Source organism: Mustela nigripes, chromosome 5 (assembly GCF_022355385.1).
Source record: "Mustela nigripes isolate SB6536 chromosome 5, MUSNIG.SB6536, whole genome shotgun sequence".
Taxonomy (NCBI): domain Eukaryota; kingdom Metazoa; phylum Chordata; class Mammalia; order Carnivora; family Mustelidae; genus Mustela; species Mustela nigripes.
This window is the reverse complement of record NC_081561.1, coordinates 32,571,602-32,589,650: the sequence shown is the minus strand read 5'-3', so window position 1 is coordinate 32,589,650 and position 18,049 is coordinate 32,571,602. Positions and strand designations below refer to the sequence as shown.

At 53.7% G+C, this 18,049-nt stretch overlaps 1 protein-coding gene across 4 annotated transcripts in view; it reads right to left on the bottom strand.

The window, feature by feature from the left end:
• Window positions 1-18,049, bottom strand: part of SCUBE3 (signal peptide, CUB domain and EGF like domain containing 3) — a 33,649-nt gene that overhangs the window by 3,196 nt on the left and 12,404 nt on the right. The window contains exons 2-20 of one of the 4 annotated variants that reach the window (XM_059400080.1): window positions 17,466-17,588; window positions 16,192-16,317; window positions 13,719-13,853; window positions 12,198-12,323; window positions 11,917-12,033; window positions 9,943-9,990; window positions 7,481-7,597; window positions 5,682-5,804; window positions 5,097-5,213; window positions 4,522-4,647; window positions 4,112-4,228; window positions 3,888-3,992; window positions 3,476-3,592; window positions 3,005-3,163; window positions 2,549-2,764; window positions 2,001-2,162; window positions 1,628-1,795; window positions 940-1,101; window positions 325-522 (exon numbers count right to left, since the gene is read on the bottom strand). In XM_059400080.1, coding sequence (XP_059256063.1) covers window positions 325-522; window positions 940-1,101; window positions 1,628-1,795; window positions 2,001-2,162; window positions 2,549-2,764; window positions 3,005-3,163; window positions 3,476-3,592; window positions 3,888-3,992; window positions 4,112-4,228; window positions 4,522-4,647; window positions 5,097-5,213; window positions 5,682-5,804; window positions 7,481-7,597; window positions 9,943-9,990; window positions 11,917-12,033; window positions 12,198-12,323; window positions 13,719-13,853; window positions 16,192-16,317; window positions 17,466-17,588 — 2,562 coding nt within the window. The remainder of the gene's footprint in view (window positions 1-324; window positions 523-939; window positions 1,102-1,627; window positions 1,796-2,000; window positions 2,163-2,548; window positions 2,765-3,004; window positions 3,164-3,475; window positions 3,593-3,887; window positions 3,993-4,111; window positions 4,229-4,521; window positions 4,648-5,096; window positions 5,214-5,681; window positions 5,805-7,480; window positions 7,598-9,942; window positions 9,991-11,916; window positions 12,034-12,197; window positions 12,324-13,718; window positions 13,854-16,191; window positions 16,318-17,465; window positions 17,589-18,049) is intronic. The other 3 variants (XM_059400081.1, XM_059400082.1, XM_059400083.1) reach the window with 3 other exon arrangements.

Sequence of the window (18,049 nt, the reverse complement as noted above, 5' to 3'; positions counted from 1 at the left end):
TCCTCTCCCACTGCCCTCTGCTTGTTCCACAACTCCTCTTTGATGTCCAGGCACTCACAGAGTGTAAAAAATTTGACGTTTAAATGCAAAATATGCTAGAACAGGAAGTGACATGCGTAACACTATTGGAGTTCTAATCCCAACACTGGCTTTCTTCCTTCTGCTCTCCCCCAAACATAGAGCTTTCCATTGTTAGCCTCTCTCCTCCCAAGGCCTCCCTTCTCACTGCCCCAATTCTTCCTGTCCCCATCGTCTCTCTCTCTCTCTCTCCCTCCCAACCAGATTTGAACTGCCCCTCCCTGGCCCAGCTCTGCAGCCACCCACAGTTCTTTCTCATGACGAGGACGTCCCCACACTCATCCTCAGATGGCAGGAAGATCTCGGGTACCACGATAAGGATCTTGCGCTTGGGTGGGGGGTTGATGTTCCAGATGCACTCCACGCCAGCTGGGTAGTTGCCTGGGTAGTTGGGGGACTCGATATAGCCAGTGAACTCACCCAGCTCCCCACCACACTGGCGATCTGTATCCAAACCCAGGTGCAAGAAAGAGAAGGGAAGTCAGTGGGAAAATGGGTTAGGGATATTGAAACGTTTTGAAGTGAAAATCAGACATGTGTAGGCAGTTGCCTTCCTGGTTCTTCGTCTCTTCTCCAAGTTCTGGGTCCACCTTCCTTTCCCCGCTCTTAGAACTTTCTCATCTCACTTCACCTCTCTGTCTCCCCATTACCTGTGTCCAGGGAGAGGGTGCCACAGGGCCCAGCCCAGCAGCTGGTATTGGGATGGAGTGGGTTGGGAGAGATGGAGCATGGGACTTTCCTGCCCACCCACTCCCTAGCCTTTCTCCCTATGGGTTTACTTATCCTACTCCCAACCTCTTCCCATGGCCATTGTTCCCAGGCCTCTCTACCCCTTTTTCCATCGTCTGGCCTGCCACGTACTCTTGCACTGGGCCACACTGGTGGAGCCGTCAAAGTCAGTGCTTGTGTTTCCCGGACAGCGGGTGCAGAAGTTCTGGCGGAAGTCGGGCTGATAGGAGCCCATGGCACAGCGGATACAGCGATGGATGCTGGTGTTGTAGTAGTGACCGGGGGAGCATTGGACTGCAGGCAAGGGGGAAGAAAGACAGGAGTTAAGATGGCAGGCAAGTGGGAATTCAGGGACATGGGATGAGCAGGATGCATTCATTGTGGAGAAGCAGGAGACTGAAGACACCAAAGTCCCTTCCAGGGTCCCAGCCTTTTCTAGTCATGCCAGAATTTAAGCCTAGGGAAAAACAGACTTGACAGACTAGTCAGCTACTGTGCCAGTCCTTTTCTTTCAGGCACTGAACATCGTGCCAAATGCACAGAAACTCATTTGTAATATTGAGGGGAATGTGCTACCAGTTTTCCAAAGCAGAGGAGTAAATGGGACTGTTTTTCATTCCCTAATTCCTAGACTTGGGACCAGTGAGGGTCAGGACACGTCCTCTGAGCAGGATGGTATGGCTGGTCAGGTAGCTGGGTCCTTCCCAGGCTGGGGAAGGAGGTGGAGCAACACACTTAGGTTGACTCTGAGGACTTGGAGAGTGTTTTGGAAGCAGTTCAAGTCGGTGAGTATGAGTGTCCAAGTGACTAGCCCATTCACCTTTGGTGTCACAGTCTTGGAAGGAGATGGCCCCCTCATGCTTAGTGGTGAGGCCCCCACCACATGGGAAGCACAAGGTCCGTCCTGCTTCAGGTTGGTAGGTGCCGCGTGGACATGGCTGGCAGGGCTTGAACCCGTCTACGGAGTATTGGCCAGGCAGGCACTGACCTGCAATGAATCAAGGGCCCAGCTCTGATGGGGATGGTTCTGGTCATCCCCATAGGATTACCCAGTCTCAGGGGACAGAGGCACACAAACAGGACACTGACGAGGAGAGTGGTTTGGAGCCTGGGCCTGCCCTTAGGAGATCCCATGCCCGTGGGCGTCCCAGTGCCCACCCTACCCCGCTCTGTATTGTTTGTTCCCCTGGCACCTGCACACGTGGTGGCGTTGGTGGCTCCGAGAGGCCCGTGGGCATCACTCCCAGGGCAAAGGTCGCAGGAGAGCTGCCCTTCTCTCTCCTGGAAGGTGCCCGCTGGGCATGGCACACACTGCTCCGTCTGGCCGTGGTAATACGTTCCCTGCGGGCAGCTGACTGAGGGAGAGTCGGCCGCGCTAGCCACCCACCCCCCCTATTTCCCGCCACCCAGGCCTGGGATTCCCCCCCCCGCCCCCCCCGCCCCCCCCCCCCCCCCCACCAATTCAAGGAGCATGGCTCTTTGTCTGGGAAGAGAGAGTATCCTGCTTGGGAAGGAAGATCGGGGCCAAAGCCACATACAGGAGGGTTGGTGACCCCTCTAGACCTGATCTCCCCCTAGATTTCAGCCTGGGACCAGGGAGAGGAGGATGATAGGCGGGAGGGTTTTGGCTGCCTCACAATCTGAGGTACAACTGAGGCCTTAAAGTGTCCTGCTCTGAGGCAGGCCCAAGTTGGGCCTTCCCCACTCCCCTGTTCCCCTTTGCCCCAGCAAGCTCCCTTACCACACTTAGCCCCGGTGCGGTGCTGCCCAGGCCTACAGGCCTCCACCAGCTCTGCTCGCTCCCCAGTTCCTGGGCCTGGCTTGTGTGCCAGCTCATAATCAAGGCCTGCCAGGCGCAGCAGGAAGCGGTCCTGGTTGATGGACTTCCTAAGCATCTTCAGGGACCCTTTCAGCCGCCGTTCCATTCGCTGTCGGAGGCAGGGGAGTCCACAGGCAGCTGGTGGTAGATGATGGTGTGGGTCAGGGAAGGCAGAGAAAATGGCTGTGAGCAGGAGTGTAGGGAGCAAAGCTAGGAGCTAGGAGGGGCATGGTAAGAAACTGGCTCTTGGGCTTGGTGTTAGGCGGGGTCTGTCCTTGGTATAGGCACTGTCCCTTCCTTTCGCTGCTGAGACCCATGGTTTCCCCACCTCTGACCCCTTGCCTTCCACCCTCCTCCCAGCAGTGCCCCCAGTCCCACCTGTGGTTTCTTCGGCTCTGACCTCTGCCTCCAGTTCCAGGGTGAGCCGAGTGACTTCCTTGCCTGGAGGGGTCCGGGCCCGCCGGCCCTTGCCCTTCCGAGAGGAGTCACACTTGAGGTGGATGAAGGTAACCTGGCAGTCAGAGCAGGGGGCACCACCTGGGGAAGAGGACTTGTCAACCCCAGGGGCAGAAAAAGTACTCGTTCCCAGCTCTCACTGTTCCACCCTAACCCAGACAGACCTCACCAGACCTCTGCAACTATTTCAGTTTGCCTTTAATGTAGGATACCAATTATTTGAATGGAGATATCCCAGGACTTCCTTGGGCCCTATGCCTACAAAGCCTCTTCCCCTGCTCTGTCCAGAGTTCAGGATGCCAGTCGGTTTTGATCTCGCTAAGCAGAGGAGCTGAGGGGTGGGAAGGATGTGGTGGCCAGACAACCCATTGGGGTGGGAGCCCCAGTCCAGACCTTGCCCCAGGATCCTGCTGGCCTCCTCCATTTTGCCTTTGTTTCGCAGATGCAGACGGCACTTGGCGTCCTTGATCTTGAAGGAGGCCCGCTGTTTAACCGACAGCACTGCAGCCTCTAGAGGGATGGTAGAAGCTCAGCACAGCCTGGGGACCCCGTGGGGGTGGGAACTGCTGTGGAGGGTATTGAGAAGCTGGGCAATAAGCCAGGGGCTTGGCTGGAAAAGGATTATGAAAGCCGGGGGAATCAGATGTTAGGGGCAGAGGGAGTGAGGCAGAAGGGCTGAAGAATGACAGAGCAAGGCAGGGGTGGGGGAACCCAAGAAAAAGTAAGACCAGGAGGATTAATGAAGAGAAACGGGTTACTAAGTAAGAGAGTAAGGTGGGAACAAGGCCTCTGGGCTGGTGCTCACCATGGCAGTGGTTGGAGTTTGTGCTGTTCCCGGTGGGGCCAGCTCGGGCTGGAGTGGCCCTCGGGCTGGGGGTGCCACAGCTCACCGTGAAGCCATTCTCAGACTCTGAGAGAAGGGGGCTGTCACAGCTCTGACCTGCCCCCACCCCCAACACCTACTGGTTGGAGTAATGCAAGGGAAACAGAAGAGCTCCCTGCACTTTCCTCCCTGCCAGCCTCATGTACCTGGCAAAAACCGGGCCCGGGAGGGGCAGGTCAGGGCACAGGTGTCCTTCTTGCCAGACCGGTTGCAGCTGAGCATGGCTTTCGAGGCACCAGGACTGCTTTGACATTTTACCGGCTCTAGGAAGGGGAGAGAGACCTGAGGAGGAGAGGGCCTTCCTCTCCCACCCTCCTCCACGATTTGCTAATTTGGAGGAAGAGAAATTAGCTACCTGCAGAACTGTGACTGTAAACAGAGACCGATGAGGGGATTCTTTACCAGAAACTTCATGTCTCTAGCTCAAATGACTACATTCTCCTCCCCTATGGCCTCACAGCTTCTTCCCCGTGGAAGGACCCCCACTTCCAAGACCCCAATTTCCAACCACGCCAGAGTGCAGTGCCAGCTCTGGCCAGCAGAGGGTGTTGCCCACCTGTGCAATCTTTGCCGTTCCAGTGCAGCCGGCCCTGGCCACTGGGACAGGTACACTGGTAGCTGCCAGGAGTGTTGATGCAGCCGAAGCGGCAACCTCCACGGTTGACGCTGCACTCATCCACATCTGGGGGAAGGAGTAGGGAGACACCAACAATGGCAGGGCGGAGCAGGAGCCACAGAGCGGGCAGTGAGGGAGGACCTCTGCTTAGAGTTCCAGGTAGGACCTCGCTCCCTTATCTCTGCCCCCAAAGAATGACTGACTGGGAAGGGGCCCAGCTGACAAGCTTTTTAAAGCCTTCCACTCCTTCATACCACTGGAGCTGGAATTTGGAAGTTGAGGATGGGAGTCAAGAAGCAGCGACAGGTAGGAGATAGAAATTACGGAGGCAGAATACTGTTCCTTGATCTTGTCTCCTAGTTGTGTCTTAATTTCTCCCAGGTCATACAATGGACACAGACATGGCACATGCCCCTGGGAACTGCCCAGAGCCAAAGACCAACTCAGGAACTTGTTTAGCAAAAGGGTATGGAGGTGAGAGGGGCCTGGTGGTGGAGGGTCTGAATTTGGCTTACCCCCACAGTGGGTGACACCATATAGCAGGTAGCCGTGATGGCAGAGGCACTGGAAACTTCCCGGTGTGTTGACGCATATGTGGTCACAGGTTCGATCAAAAGAACACTCGTCTATATCTGGAAGAACAGGGATGCAAGCCACTGAATCTGTCTTGGGATACTTGACCTTGGGACCCTTTGGTCAGGTGGAGGACCCACTTGAGGGGTCTTGACCCTCCCTCATGGCCCAGCCCTAGGATCAGCAATTTAGCAGTGCCTACCCATCCCCTGTCCCTGCTCCACTCAGAGTCAAGAACTGTGAGATCTGGTGCCCATGGATCAGGGCCACCATATGTGGTTAGGCAGGTCAGATCCTGCCAAGGATTTGAATTAGGGAGAAATCCATTCCTCCTCCTTGCCAAGAGCAAGGCAGAGCTGGTCTGTCAAGAGGAAGGGGTACATTTGCTAATTTCATCAGGACACTGCTTATGGATACTCTCCACTGTATCCACTGACTTTCTCAGACTTTGGCGCTCAGGCCTCCTTGAAGCTCTCCTACCCCTAGAACCTCTCCCAAGGCTTTCCCCTTGGCCCATGTCTGCTCACCCTGGCAGTTCCTCTCATTGATGAGAAGCTTATAGCCCTTCTTGCAGCTGCATTCAAAGCTGCCCACTGTGTTGCGGCAAATGTGGTCACAGCCCCCATTGTTCAGGCGGCACTCGTCTATGTCTGGGGAAGCAGGACAAAGTAGAGAGAACCAAAGGTGATAACCAAAGCCTGGGGACAACAAATAAGGAGATGACCGGCCTCCCTCCCTCACAGAGACAGAGAAAATCAAGCAGAGCCCTGGGCCTGCCATTCTGACTCCTCTCTCACTCTCTAGTCTCTGTTTCTTCCCTATTCATGGCATCTGTGGTCATTAGGAACACCTTTCCTGTTAGAACCTGAACCCTGTTAGAAAGGGGCAGATGGGAAGCAGAGTCAGGCCCACAGGGAATTGCCTGGAGTAGGAAGTAGGTAGGCATTTGAATCAGGGGGCTAGTTTCTGCTCTTCATTCTGCGATGACGGCCCTTTGCCAAAAGGCTGGTGGATAACATTTATCCCTTGATGTCCCCTACCCCTCCTGACCTGAGAGCCCTAGGTGATGGTGTGGGGGCTGGCACAGAGAGGTAGAGATTCAAAGGGGCAGCCCCTCAGAGAGGAGGAGCTAGGAGAGAGTCAGGCACGGGACCTCCAGGAGAGCCAGTGAGGCTGGGTAGCTGCTGGGGAGGGGGAGAGGCCAGGCAGGGGGCTGGATTGGGAGAGGTCTGGAGAGGCTCAGGCCTGAGGCAGCTTTCAGCACTAGGAAGGGAAGGGGGGGGGGGCCCGTGAGCAGCTTCCTTCCTGAGGTCAAGTTCCCCAAGCTGGTGGCAGACAGGACCCAGGCTACTCACCCCTACTTGGGGGAGGGGGCAGAGAGGGCAGTCTTCCACTTTACTCTCAGCATACCTGTCAACAGTTCTTCCCAGCAGGAAACCTCTCAACTCGGGCAGTCTGACCTGCTGCCCCAGCCCTCCCTGTCTCCCCATCCTCTCTGCCAGCTGCTGGGCCAAAAGACACAAAGAAGGAGCCCAGTCCTCTTTCCAGTCCTCCTTGTGACCAGGGGACACAGACCTGATGAATCATTATTTTCAGCAGGGCTACCCTCCCTTTTTCCTCCCCCACTCCACCGTTCTCCCAGACCGGGCTTAATAAAAGGAAGGAGAACAGGATGAGCATTGTGGGAAATTATACCATAGTAATAGTTAACACAAGACACTTACCATTTTTCAGGTACTATTCTAAGTACTTTATATATAAATTTATATTTAACTGATCTAATCCTTACGACAAGCACCATTATTGTAGTGGAACTGAGGCACAGACACTAAGTAACTTGCCCAGGATCGCAGAGCTGGTGTCTGAACCCAGGTAGCCAGGCTCCAGCATCAGCACTCCCAACTGCCACCCTCTTCTCCCTCTGACCAGTGTAGCCTTTCCACTTGGAAAGGTCTGGGGAATGTGGGTTAAGAAGGTTATGGAACACATCTGTGACCTTGTGCACACACAGTCAGGGCTCAAATATCCTTCTAGACCTAGGGACAAATGAGAATGGCATGTTCATTAAGCAAGAGGGTTAGGGACCCATAGGGGGGTAGTAATGAGAGTAAGGAAAACAATGTTGGGTTGGGGCAGGGAGCAGAGCTGGCCAGACTTTTGTGCCCCTTGAGCTGAGGTGGGAAAGGCGGACAAGAGACAAGCCTTGGCCATACCCTCAGTTCTTTATAATCAGGACAGCCTTGAGGAGCTCCTGTAACAGGTACTGTATCTCTGGTCCCAACCTCAGCCCCTTGCCCCGATGCTCCTGTCCTCTGAGAGCCCTTACCTTTGCAGGTCTTCCTGTCTGGCTGCAGCATGAAGCCCACGGGGCAGCTGCAGTGGACGCCTGTGGCTGCATCGTGGCACTTACTATCACAGCCCCCGTTGTTGACAGCACAGGTCTCTGTTTAGGAGGGAGGTGGAGGGTGGTAATTGGGTTACTGGCTTGGAGGAGTCCCAAACTCGAGGGGAGTAGAGAGCACAGAGGCTCGAGGGAAGGCCTCAGCTGCCTCCCTGTGCTTTCGAAGGAGCATTCAGTGGAGGCTCCCAGCCCCCTTCCTCCCACCGCTCCCAGCCCCCATCCCCTCACAAGTGCAGCCAAGCAGTCCGCTTCCCTGCCCCCTACTTGATTGAAACAAGGTGGACAGCAGTGAGGCAGGTACAAGCCAGAGCTGTCAGGCAGGAATGTGCTGAGGGGGTGGAGGAGGTGGAGCGGGGAGGGTGCAGGGAGCGATGGGAGCTAAGGAAGGGTGGTTCTCGGCTGCCAGGGAACAAGAAGGGACAGACAGGGGTCTCCTCCTTTTTTCCACCAGCTATCTCTCTGGTGTCAGGGTGGGGTAGTCTTGGGAAGAGTGAGCCTGAGGATCCCTAAGACAGCTAAGGGATGGCCAGCAATTCATCTTTCTCTTCCTCCTTGCTCAGCTATCTTAAAAAAAGATCCCAGTTCCAGGCCTGACCACTCATCCTCAGAGGAGAGGCACATGCTTGGTCATTTCCCAGCACCTTCCCAGCTACCTCCAACTCCTCCCAAGCCCTCCTTTCAGTTCCAGATGGAGATAACTGGCTGTTCCGTTTTTGTTTTCCTTTCTAATGAGGAGAGACTACCTAGGTGAAAGAGGGGGACAAAAGGAGAAGAATCCAGAGGACAAGGCAGGGTATAAGAAGGTAGATGAGAGCCAGAGAACCTCAAAGCTAAGTCTCTTCTATTGCCCCCTCTCGAATGGTAAGTTCTCTCTTTGCCGTGGGGGTCATAGTAGGGGGAGTATGGATGGGTCCCTCTCCTTATTTCCTGAATTCAGAGCAGGACATAAACAAGTCTAAACTGCAGCTCAGGAGAGTCAGGTAAACTCAGGGGAAAACCATCAGTTCAAACAGCACAAGGCCCCGATGCAGGGACTCTGGAGGAGGCGCAGGTCATCCTCTGAGGAGGCCCTAGATCTCTCCCTTTGGAGAGACAAAATCCAAAGCTCTCTCTGAGGGAAGAAAAGAGAGTGGTTCTCTGAATCAAGGGAACTGAATGAGAAAAGCAGCAGAGAATACTATCATCATCTTGAATCTTTCAGTCCTAAAACCCAGGCCTTGTCAGCAAGGAGACCACCAATGCAAGGGTTCTAGAAGAAGCCCAACTCTGCCTGTTGGTCCCCAGTCATGCCTTGTTTGCTCAAATGCCCAGGTTGGGAGTAGCCACAGTGGCATCTCCTGTGTGCCATTCCCACCCTGGTCTCCTGTGGTTCCCCAAGACCATGGGAGGAACCTGGGAGGGAAACTTGAATTCAGTCTCCAAGCCTAGTCATTCTCCCAAGAGTGCTCTTAGCATAAGAAGAGGTGCCCCAAGCCCTAGAGCAGGGAAAGAGGAACAGAGATCCTATGCCAAGACTGGGTGGGTTCGGAGGGCCCCAGGTTGGGAGCCGTGGAGCTGACACGATGTCCATCCAGGTCAGACCAGGGAGCCGGGCATAGCTGCCCTCCCCCGCAGGGCAGTGTTCACCAGGCCAGGGCTGGGACAGCTCTTCAGGTTGTGGTATTAAACCACAGTTTAATCCGTACTTGCTCTGTGCCAGGCACTTAGATGCTCTGCACACACGGTCTCGGTTTTCTCAGCAACCCAAAGGGAGAACTCTGTCTCCCTGTCTACAGAAGAGTTAACCGAGGCTCAGAAAAGAAAGTAGCTTCCTGGAGGTCATATAGTTAGAAAGTGGCAGGGGCAGGATTCAAACTCAGGTCAGTCTGAATTCAGATGTCATGCTGGTACCCGTTATGGTGGGACAAAATGGTGAGTGGCACTGGGACTGTGAGCTGGTGTGGGTAAGAACCCAAGGACACAGCCCCAAGGAGGGGATGGCCTCGAACTCTATTCCACCCCTGTCTCAGCCACCTAATGGGCACAACGGGTGAGCTGGGGCTGCTGGGTCTTTTGCTGTGTGGAAGGCAGAGAGAGGGAAGGGGCAGATGGTTGGAAAGGGGTGAGTTGTTAGAAGATGGGAGAGGGACAAGGTGGCAGGAGGAAGCAGGAGAGGAGAAAGACAGGAACAAAGACAAAACCAACATGAAGCCTCCTGGGCCAGCTCTTGGGGACTCAGGTGTCCTGTCACCCCATGGGCCCAGTACCCAGGCTGCAGGGGAGCCCTGCTGGTAGGCTGGATCCAGTCAGGCTGGGCCCAGTGGGCATGCAGTTAGTGGGAGCCCCAGCGGGTTAGCCCTTCCCCTAGCAAGCCAGTGAGAGCAAGCGGAGAGAGCAGACATATTTACCATTAGAAACGGCCTGAGGGGGGATGTGCTGCTCTAGCCGCCTTTCCCCTGTTTGACATTGTAAAAAAGCTGTTTAGATGCTGGGCAACAGCCACTGGGGCCCACTGGGCCCCTGCCCCCTCCCCACCCTCCTCCACCCCTGTAGCCCCAAACCACTAGCCCCAAGTGATGCGCCCGGGGGCTCCTACACTTAGCTCCCCAGCCTTGTCCTGCCCAGTGTCCTCAAAGAAGCCAGGTTCCCACCAGGTGACGGAGGGAAAACAGAATCCCAGAGAGGGGCCATCTTGGGCCCAGTACCACACAGCATGCCAAAGGCAGAGCTGGGATGCAGTCTCAAATCTTATAAGCTGCCAAATCCCAAAGGGTGCCCACCCTTTTTGCTAAACTATACTGCCCTCTCCATCTCCCCACTAAATGTGGATGTCCTGGCGGCCCCGAACAATGAAGTTTCCTCTACCAGGGCTGGGGAGAAAAGTGAGATTAGGGCAAGGCAAACTAAGGGCTATTGGAGAGGAGAGAGTGGAACACGGGAAGAATATAGCCGTGAAGCCTAGAGCTGCCTCATTTGCTCTCTTCTGCCTCGCTTGGCCATGGTCCAGAAGGCGGAATGGGTCTTGCATTAGAGAAGAGCTCAAGCTTACTAGGGGTATTTTCAAAAGCAGCCATGCCCAGGACTATCTGAACAGAAGACAACCAGAGAAAGACCTGGCCCCACATCCATGGGTCCAAGCTCTGTCCTAATACATGCAGCTTTTCTTTGGGGACCGCATGCAGTTTTTTGGGGGGGGGCATTCTGGGGATGTGTGAGTGTGTCCAGGGGATGGTGGGAGGTTTAGGAAGCAGAAGAATTCAACCTAGGAGGAAAAAAAAAAAATGAAAGGAGCTGGAACAAACCAGCTAGGAGAAGGTGACATGAAGATTTTAAAATGTCCCAGGGTCTTTGAAGGGTTAGTTCAGAGGGAAACATGGAGTGGGACAGAGTTTAATTAAAGACATTTAGAGCCCTTTGTGCAAGTCTGGAGCAGGTGCTCAGAGGACACCTTTAAGAGCATCATTTGCTCCCCTGTTCTTGTGTCTGGGGGTTAGGATAGTGCTGTCTGCAGAGACGGGTGGGGTCGCTGGAGAGAGATGGGGAGAGTCTAGTTCTTAAGCTGAATGTCACATCTCTGATAAATGCACAGAGCGACTGTGTTCACGCTTCCTCGTCCTCTGCATGTTGTAGCCCTTGAGATGACCAGCGTCTGTAAATACCCTTGCCCACAGAACACGCTCGCTCCTGCCTGGCTCCAGACACAGCCCTTCCCCGGGCCCAAACCCTTCCCTTCCATTTCCCCCTTCTCCAGGGGGACACCTTGTCCCATCGTCTTTCTCAGCAGTCTGTGAGCACATAGTAATTGGCCTTCACAAAAGTCCTAAAGACAGAAGGGGTGAGGAATTAAACTTTAGGGATCAAGGAATTAAACCCACCTATGATACCTGAATGTATGTGAGGTGAGGCCTAGGAATTCAGGAAAAGGGATCCAGGTCTTAAGAAGGCCCCAACCAGGGCTAGAGGGATGGAAGGCTGGAGCGGTTGGGGCAGTGGAGGGCTGCAGGCAGAGGTGCAGCACAGAAGGGAATGAGGGCTGGGGGGGGGGGGGAACGGGCAGGGGTACACAGGACAGAGAGGAAGAAGCCTGGAGTCAGGAAACCCCATTTGTCAGATCAGGGCTGGTTGTTTTATTGCCACTTTGGCAACACTTTATCCTGGGTAAAGAAGATGGCCGGGGCCCTGGGGTTGGGGCAGGAGAGCTCGTGGGCCAGGGAGGAGAAGAGGGTGAGCTCTCAGAGTTGTTCCTCACTAGACCTGGCCTTGTTGTCTGGCTCTTCAGTCCACTCACCAGTCATTCTGCGCCCAGCACCCAGGCCCCAGGTGCTCCCCCCTTCCCTGGTGCCCCCATTCCCGGTGGAGTCCCGTTCAGGGGCCTCACCCACCGATGCAAGTCTTCCCGTCCGTATGGAGCACAAACTTGACATGGCAGCCACACCGGGGCCCCTGCTCTGTGTCATCGCACGTATGCTGGCAGCCACCATTGCCATAGTTGCACGTCACTGTGCAGAGAGGGTGGGAGACCTATCAGCTTGCTGCTCCTTGGGGAGCCCCGAGACTGGCCCTCTGCTCTAGTTGCCGCTCTCACGTTCCCTCTTCCTCCCGCGTCCCCATGCACTTCCTCTTTGTCACTCCTTCTCTCCCACCGCCATCCCGGTTATCTCACGTTTACAGTCCCGTTGGTTCTTGGTGAGCTCGAAGCCAGGGCGGCATTCACAGGCAATACCCCCTTTGGGTGTCTCCCGGCAAATGTGAGCACAACCGTGGTTCTTATTCATGCAATTCATTCCTTCTAAAAGGGAAGAGGAGGGTGGTGAGTGTTCTGTAACCCTGGATGCCTGGAGGAGGAGGAAGTTATCCACTGAAGCTGCTACAGAGGCCGGAGAGGGACTCCCCCTTGCCAGCCCCCATCCTGCCCAGAGCTGGGTGCTAATGAGTGGGGGACAGAGCCATTCTGAATGATGTATAGGTATTGATACCCAACCCCCCAAAACCCTGCACAAGCACCCTCTCCTTCAGACAACCAAAAAGCAGTGTCTTATAGTTACCCACCACTGTGCTAGGTACTGGTGGATTTAGGAAGGACCCAGGTGCACCTGGTTGGCTCAGTGGGTTAAGCCTCTGCTGTCAGCTCAGGTCATGATCTCAGGGTCCTGGGATTGAGCCCCGCATCAGGCTCTCTGCTCAGCAGGGAGCCTGCTTCCCCCCTCTCCCTCTGCCTGCCTCTCTGCCTACCTGTGATCTCTGTCTGTCAAATCAATAAAATCTTAAAAAAAAAAAAAAAGAAAGAAAGAAAGGACCCAGAAAAAAAGCAAAACAATCCACATCTCTTGGGTCACCTGGCTGGCTCAGTTGGTGGAGCGTGCAACTCTTGATCTCGGGGCTGTAAGTCTGAGCCCCATGTCGGGTGTGGAGATTACTTAAAATCTTTAAAACAAACAAACATGATCTCTTTCCTCAAAGAGTGTACAGTCAAACCAGAAAGAAGATAATAATGTGGGTGGGAAGTAATTGGTACTGATAATAACCATAAGATTTTTTTAAAGTAAACTCTGCACCCTTCTTGGGGCTCCAGCTCACAACCCAAGACCAAGAGTCACGTGTCCCACCAACTGAGCCAGCTGAGTGCCCCTCATTACTAGAAGATTTTACTCAACAAATACGTATAAAGCTCCCCACTACATGCAGAGCAGTATATTAGGTTCTGGAGATCAAAGGACAAATTAGACATAATCCCTGCGCTCAGGGATGTCACAGTCTTGGGGTGGGAGTGGGAGGCAGAGTCACAGAAACAGACAGTACCCCCCTCTTCCTGCCTTACACTCCCTATCCCATCCAACGAATAAGGCATGGGTGAGACCCTCAGATAGCAGCAGCTTAGAGCTCAGCCATCCACAATTAGGCAATGTCATGCCTAACTGACCCACTTTGAGTTGGGATACAGAGGACACCCTATAGTAACCTCAACCCCACACTGATCCCAACCCCAAACAAATTCCCCCAGATTTTGCTCCAACCCGGTATCTGTCCATGGAGCCCTCAGGATGTGACTGGGTTGAGGGATGAGAGAGGAAGGAGCCAGTGGAGTTGAGAACAGAGGGTGAGTCCTAGCGGGTATTGAGGGAAAACACCCTCAATAGAGAAGCCTGGGAGCATAGGGCTGGGCCCTCCCGGGTCATGGGCTGACCTTCTGGCCGCTGGATGCAGGTGTGCTGGTTGTCGCTGAGGAAGAAGCCCTCCCGGCAGTGGCACTCATAGCTGCCCATCATGTTGACGCAGCTCTGCTGACAGCCACCATTGCCCTCGGCGCACTCGTCCACATCTGTGTAGGATGGGTGGTTGGTGAGGCCATGGGATGGAGGCCAGGCTCCAGAGTGTGCCTCCCCACTCCAATGCAGCACCCAGCCTTAGGCCAGAAAGTTCTCACTCACTCATCAGTTAATGTTCCACTGCTCTTGAAGAGGCTGCCCTCCAAGGGCAGAGCTGGGGAGCTAAGCCAGTGGAGAGAGGAAAGTTGAACCTGTCTCTCCCATGTGAGGATTTGCTCCCTTTCCCTCACTTGTTGGAATTGGGTGTGAGCACAGAGGAAATCAGGAAAGGAGCCAGGGCAAGAGGAACAGGGATGGCGGTAAGGATGGGGATTGGTCAAGGAGAGGAGCTGGGGCATGGCTGCAGCCAGGGAACGAGAGAACTTGGTGTGCAGGGAGAGTTGTGGCCATGGTGCTAGCTCTGGGGGCCAACATGGGTAAAGGCAGCAAGCCTCAACTCCTTGCCGGGCAGGGACCATTTCTGTGGACAGGCCACGGCCCCGTCCTTCCTCCCCTCCCCCCAAGCCTGGGCTTGCTGCCATAGTCCCTAGCCTTTCTCCTATTTTGGTTTAACAAAACAGTCTGGTGGCTTGGCGGGGAGGGGTGGGAGGAGAGCCGCCAGGCCACACCCTAATTACCACCCCAAATCACCACCCCCAAGTCCCAGAGCCAAGCTTACTCTGGGGCTCCCACTTCAATGCCTTGACTCCATCTCTGTGCTACCTACTGCCCTCCCCAGTCCCTAGCCCTTCTTGGTTTTTCTTGGCCCAGCAGGCATCCGGGAGATTGGTCTCCAAACAGAGGAGCTGGAATTTGAGCTCCTGAGGCCCTATTCTGCCCCTATCTTCCCATCCTCCCTGCTGAGCCCTGAAAGCCTGTCCTTTCCCCCTTGTGGCCAAGGGCAGAAGGGTACAGATCCAGCAGGCTCCGGTGTAAAGTCAAGGAGGTAGGCTTTCCTTTGCCTTACTCCTGTCCCTTGCCCTCTCTCACTATAGCCCTGACTTCTCCCCACTCTTGTCCTACAGTCCATCCTTCTGTTTGCTCCCTTCTATGCAACCTGGTGATTTTGCTGCTCTTTGGCCAAGTTCCTTCCTCTAATTCTCAGTGGAGAAACTGAGGCCCAGGGCATGGATGACTTAGGGTTTCCCTACACGTCAGAGGTTGAGTTGAGACTCTGAACCCCAAGGGTAGGGTTAGGTAGAACTTTGCTCCCCCTTGCTCTTTCCATACCTACTCATTCTCTTGATTTCTGGTTAGTTCTCCCCAAGACACAGGGAAACAAGACTTGGTGAGAATCAGGGGCTTAGAAAGGCGAAAGGCAATCAAAGAACTTCTCGTCCGGTAGGAAACTCATCACTTCTCTTTCTGAGGGAGTCCCTAAAGAGGCCCTCTTGGGTGACTAGGCAGAAAAGACGTGAGATCCTTCCCTAGTAGAAGAGATGGCCAGGGCTGCGGGGACGGGCCCAGCAGGGCTCAGGCTGTAGAGGCCCGGGTTGGGAATAGAAACCTAAAAGCCTGGCCCAAAAATGGGACATGACTGGGTCTAGAGGCAGCTCTGTAGGCTGTCCTAGACTAATGGAGCCTCAGATAATTCATCAGTTTGGTCAGGTGGGGAAGAAGCCTAGCCACTTTTCTGAGCATCATTCCTCCTCTCTTCCTTTCCTGGTCTTCTAGTCCTCTAGTCTCCTACTTTTGTTCTGACACCAGGAAGAATTTGAAAAAGGACCCCTGGCTTCACATTTCAAATCCTTCTCTGCTATGGGCTTCAGTGTTGCTACTTGCAGAAGAATCCGACATGGTCCCAGTAATTTTCCAAAGTGATAACAGACCAAAGTTGAGGGGAGTTCCTTAGAGATTCTCCTATCTCTGACCCAGCTCCTGGGTCAAGGATCAGGTCAGATGGAGGCCTAAGAAGTAAGGAGAGGAGGGCCTGGAGATTATAGGACGAGCTGGAAGAAAGCCAGTCTTTAAGGGTCAGAGGCTCCTCAGGACCCATGGGGGGCATCGTTGTCATCATCAAACATTCCTCCCATTTACTGAAGCGTGTAGCCAAATCACCTTCCCGCCATGCTCTGCTCCCTACATCTCCACCCACTATTGTCATCTTCTGGCCCTTGACCTGGGAGCATTTTCTAGCAGCATCTCCTCTGATGTTTTTCATCCAGCCCCAGGATTATTTCATCCTCAGCACCTGGTCTCAAAGGGGAGGCTGACCTTGTTTTCTATTTTGCAAGAATGCAGCTTTTTGATCACCTTCCTCTCCTTGCCTGGGCAGTGGGAAATGCCAGAAACGGCTCCTTCCCCACAAGACAGCCCGCCTGCCCACACCTCCTCTCCCTGCCTTTGGCTCACCCAGACAGTTGTGTCCGTCATGTGCCAGGTGGAATCCGTCATAGCAGGTGCATCGGTAATTGCCAGGGATGTTGACACAGTCATGCACACAACCGGCATTGTCTTCTCGTTCACACTCATCCACATCTGTGGGCAAAGAGGATCTGAGGCAGCTGGCCCACCAGCATGCCCCCACTGTCCACCCCTGGGCTCAGCCCTGTGGTGGTCTGAATATATGTATGTATGTGTATATATCGTCTTTGTGTATGTGTGTTTTCATAGTTACTTTCATAGCCTACAAACCATTTTGCATTTTGCTGTTTTCATCTCAACTTAAGTCATAGGGGCACCTGGGTAGCTCAGCTGGTTAAGTGTCATGATCTTGATTTGACTCAGGTCATGATCTCAGGGTTGTGCATTCAAGCCCTGCATCAGGCTCCACGCTGTGCGTGCAGCCTGCTTAGGATTCTCTCTCTCCCCCTCCCTCTGCTTCTCCCCATCCCCTCTCTATCAATCAATCAATCAGTCTAAATAAACTTAAGTCATAAACATTTTCATATGTCTCCACCCAGTCTTTCTAATCACCATGGTACATGGTTGCAGAATATTTCGTTGTGTTGCTATATCATAATTTATTCATCCTTCCGCTATTGTTGGATTTCTTCCATTTATTTTACTATCATAAATAATGCAAAAAGAACATCTTCTCCAGTATTATTTTGTTTCTTTGAATTTTTCTTGAATAAGTCCCTGAGAATAAAATTCTGGGTCAAAGGGTATAATTAACCTTTTAAGATTCCTGCTAGGTATGACAAAATCACTTTTCAATTTATAATGTCACCAAGAATTAATGAGTGTACCTTGTCTGCTACAGTCTTACCAGCACTGAAGGTCATACATTGAAAATAACATCTGAAGCGTGCTTTAATTTGCATGGCTTTAATTATGAGAAGGGAAGAATGTGTTTGTTCATGGTATGAATTCCCCCTGGGGTAAACTGTCTGTTCTCATCCTATGTGGGAACGGTAGAAGGGTCTAAAGATGGAGGTTCCAATGTCATGGCACCTCAGGCCTCAGTCCCATGATTCTGACTCCCCACCCAGTCAAGCTGGGAGGCTGTGAACTCTTCCCACCAGAGCCTCAGCTAGCCTCCATGGTGCCCTCTCTGGGGTAAGAACAGCCACCCCTCCCAACCTCCTTCCTGGAGCCTGCAGGGACTGCAGGCCTACTATCATGCACAGTATGGCCAAGGGCAGTGGCACTGACCTCCCCTCCCGGCACCCTCCCAGCCTCACCTTTGCAGTGTTTACCATCCCCTGTGTAGCCAGACTTGCAGATGCACTTGTACGACCGTGGGGTGTTCTGGCAGATGGCATCGATGTGGCAGTTGTCGGTCCCTTCCACGCATTCGTCCACATCTAGCAGGGGCAGAGGGGACACGTGAGACCCTCTGTCAGTGCATCCCAAGGGCTGTCTTGAAGGTGGCTCCTCAAGGGCAAAAGCCCCTCTCCTCTAAAATATGGATCGTGACCCCTCCCCCTCCAAGAGCAGGCTTCACACTCTTCGGATTTCAGAGTGGGTCGACTGTAATTTCAGGAATGCAAAAAGCATCCCCACTCTCCTCAGAAATACTTAATCCATAATGACAGCTAAAATTCCGTCATTTGAAATACTCCTCTTTGATTTAAAAACAAACAAAACCCCTTGGACTGGGTAGCACACTTACCTTGATTAGAAATATTCAACTTAGTGTGAATTAGTTTACCTCTCTTGGAAGCCGACTTGGGGGGCGGGGGAGAGGCATGGGGACAGTGGCCTCTGGGAAAGTGGCAGGGTCCTGTGGCCCTCAATAATGGAAGGAAGAAAGGGAGAAGACAGG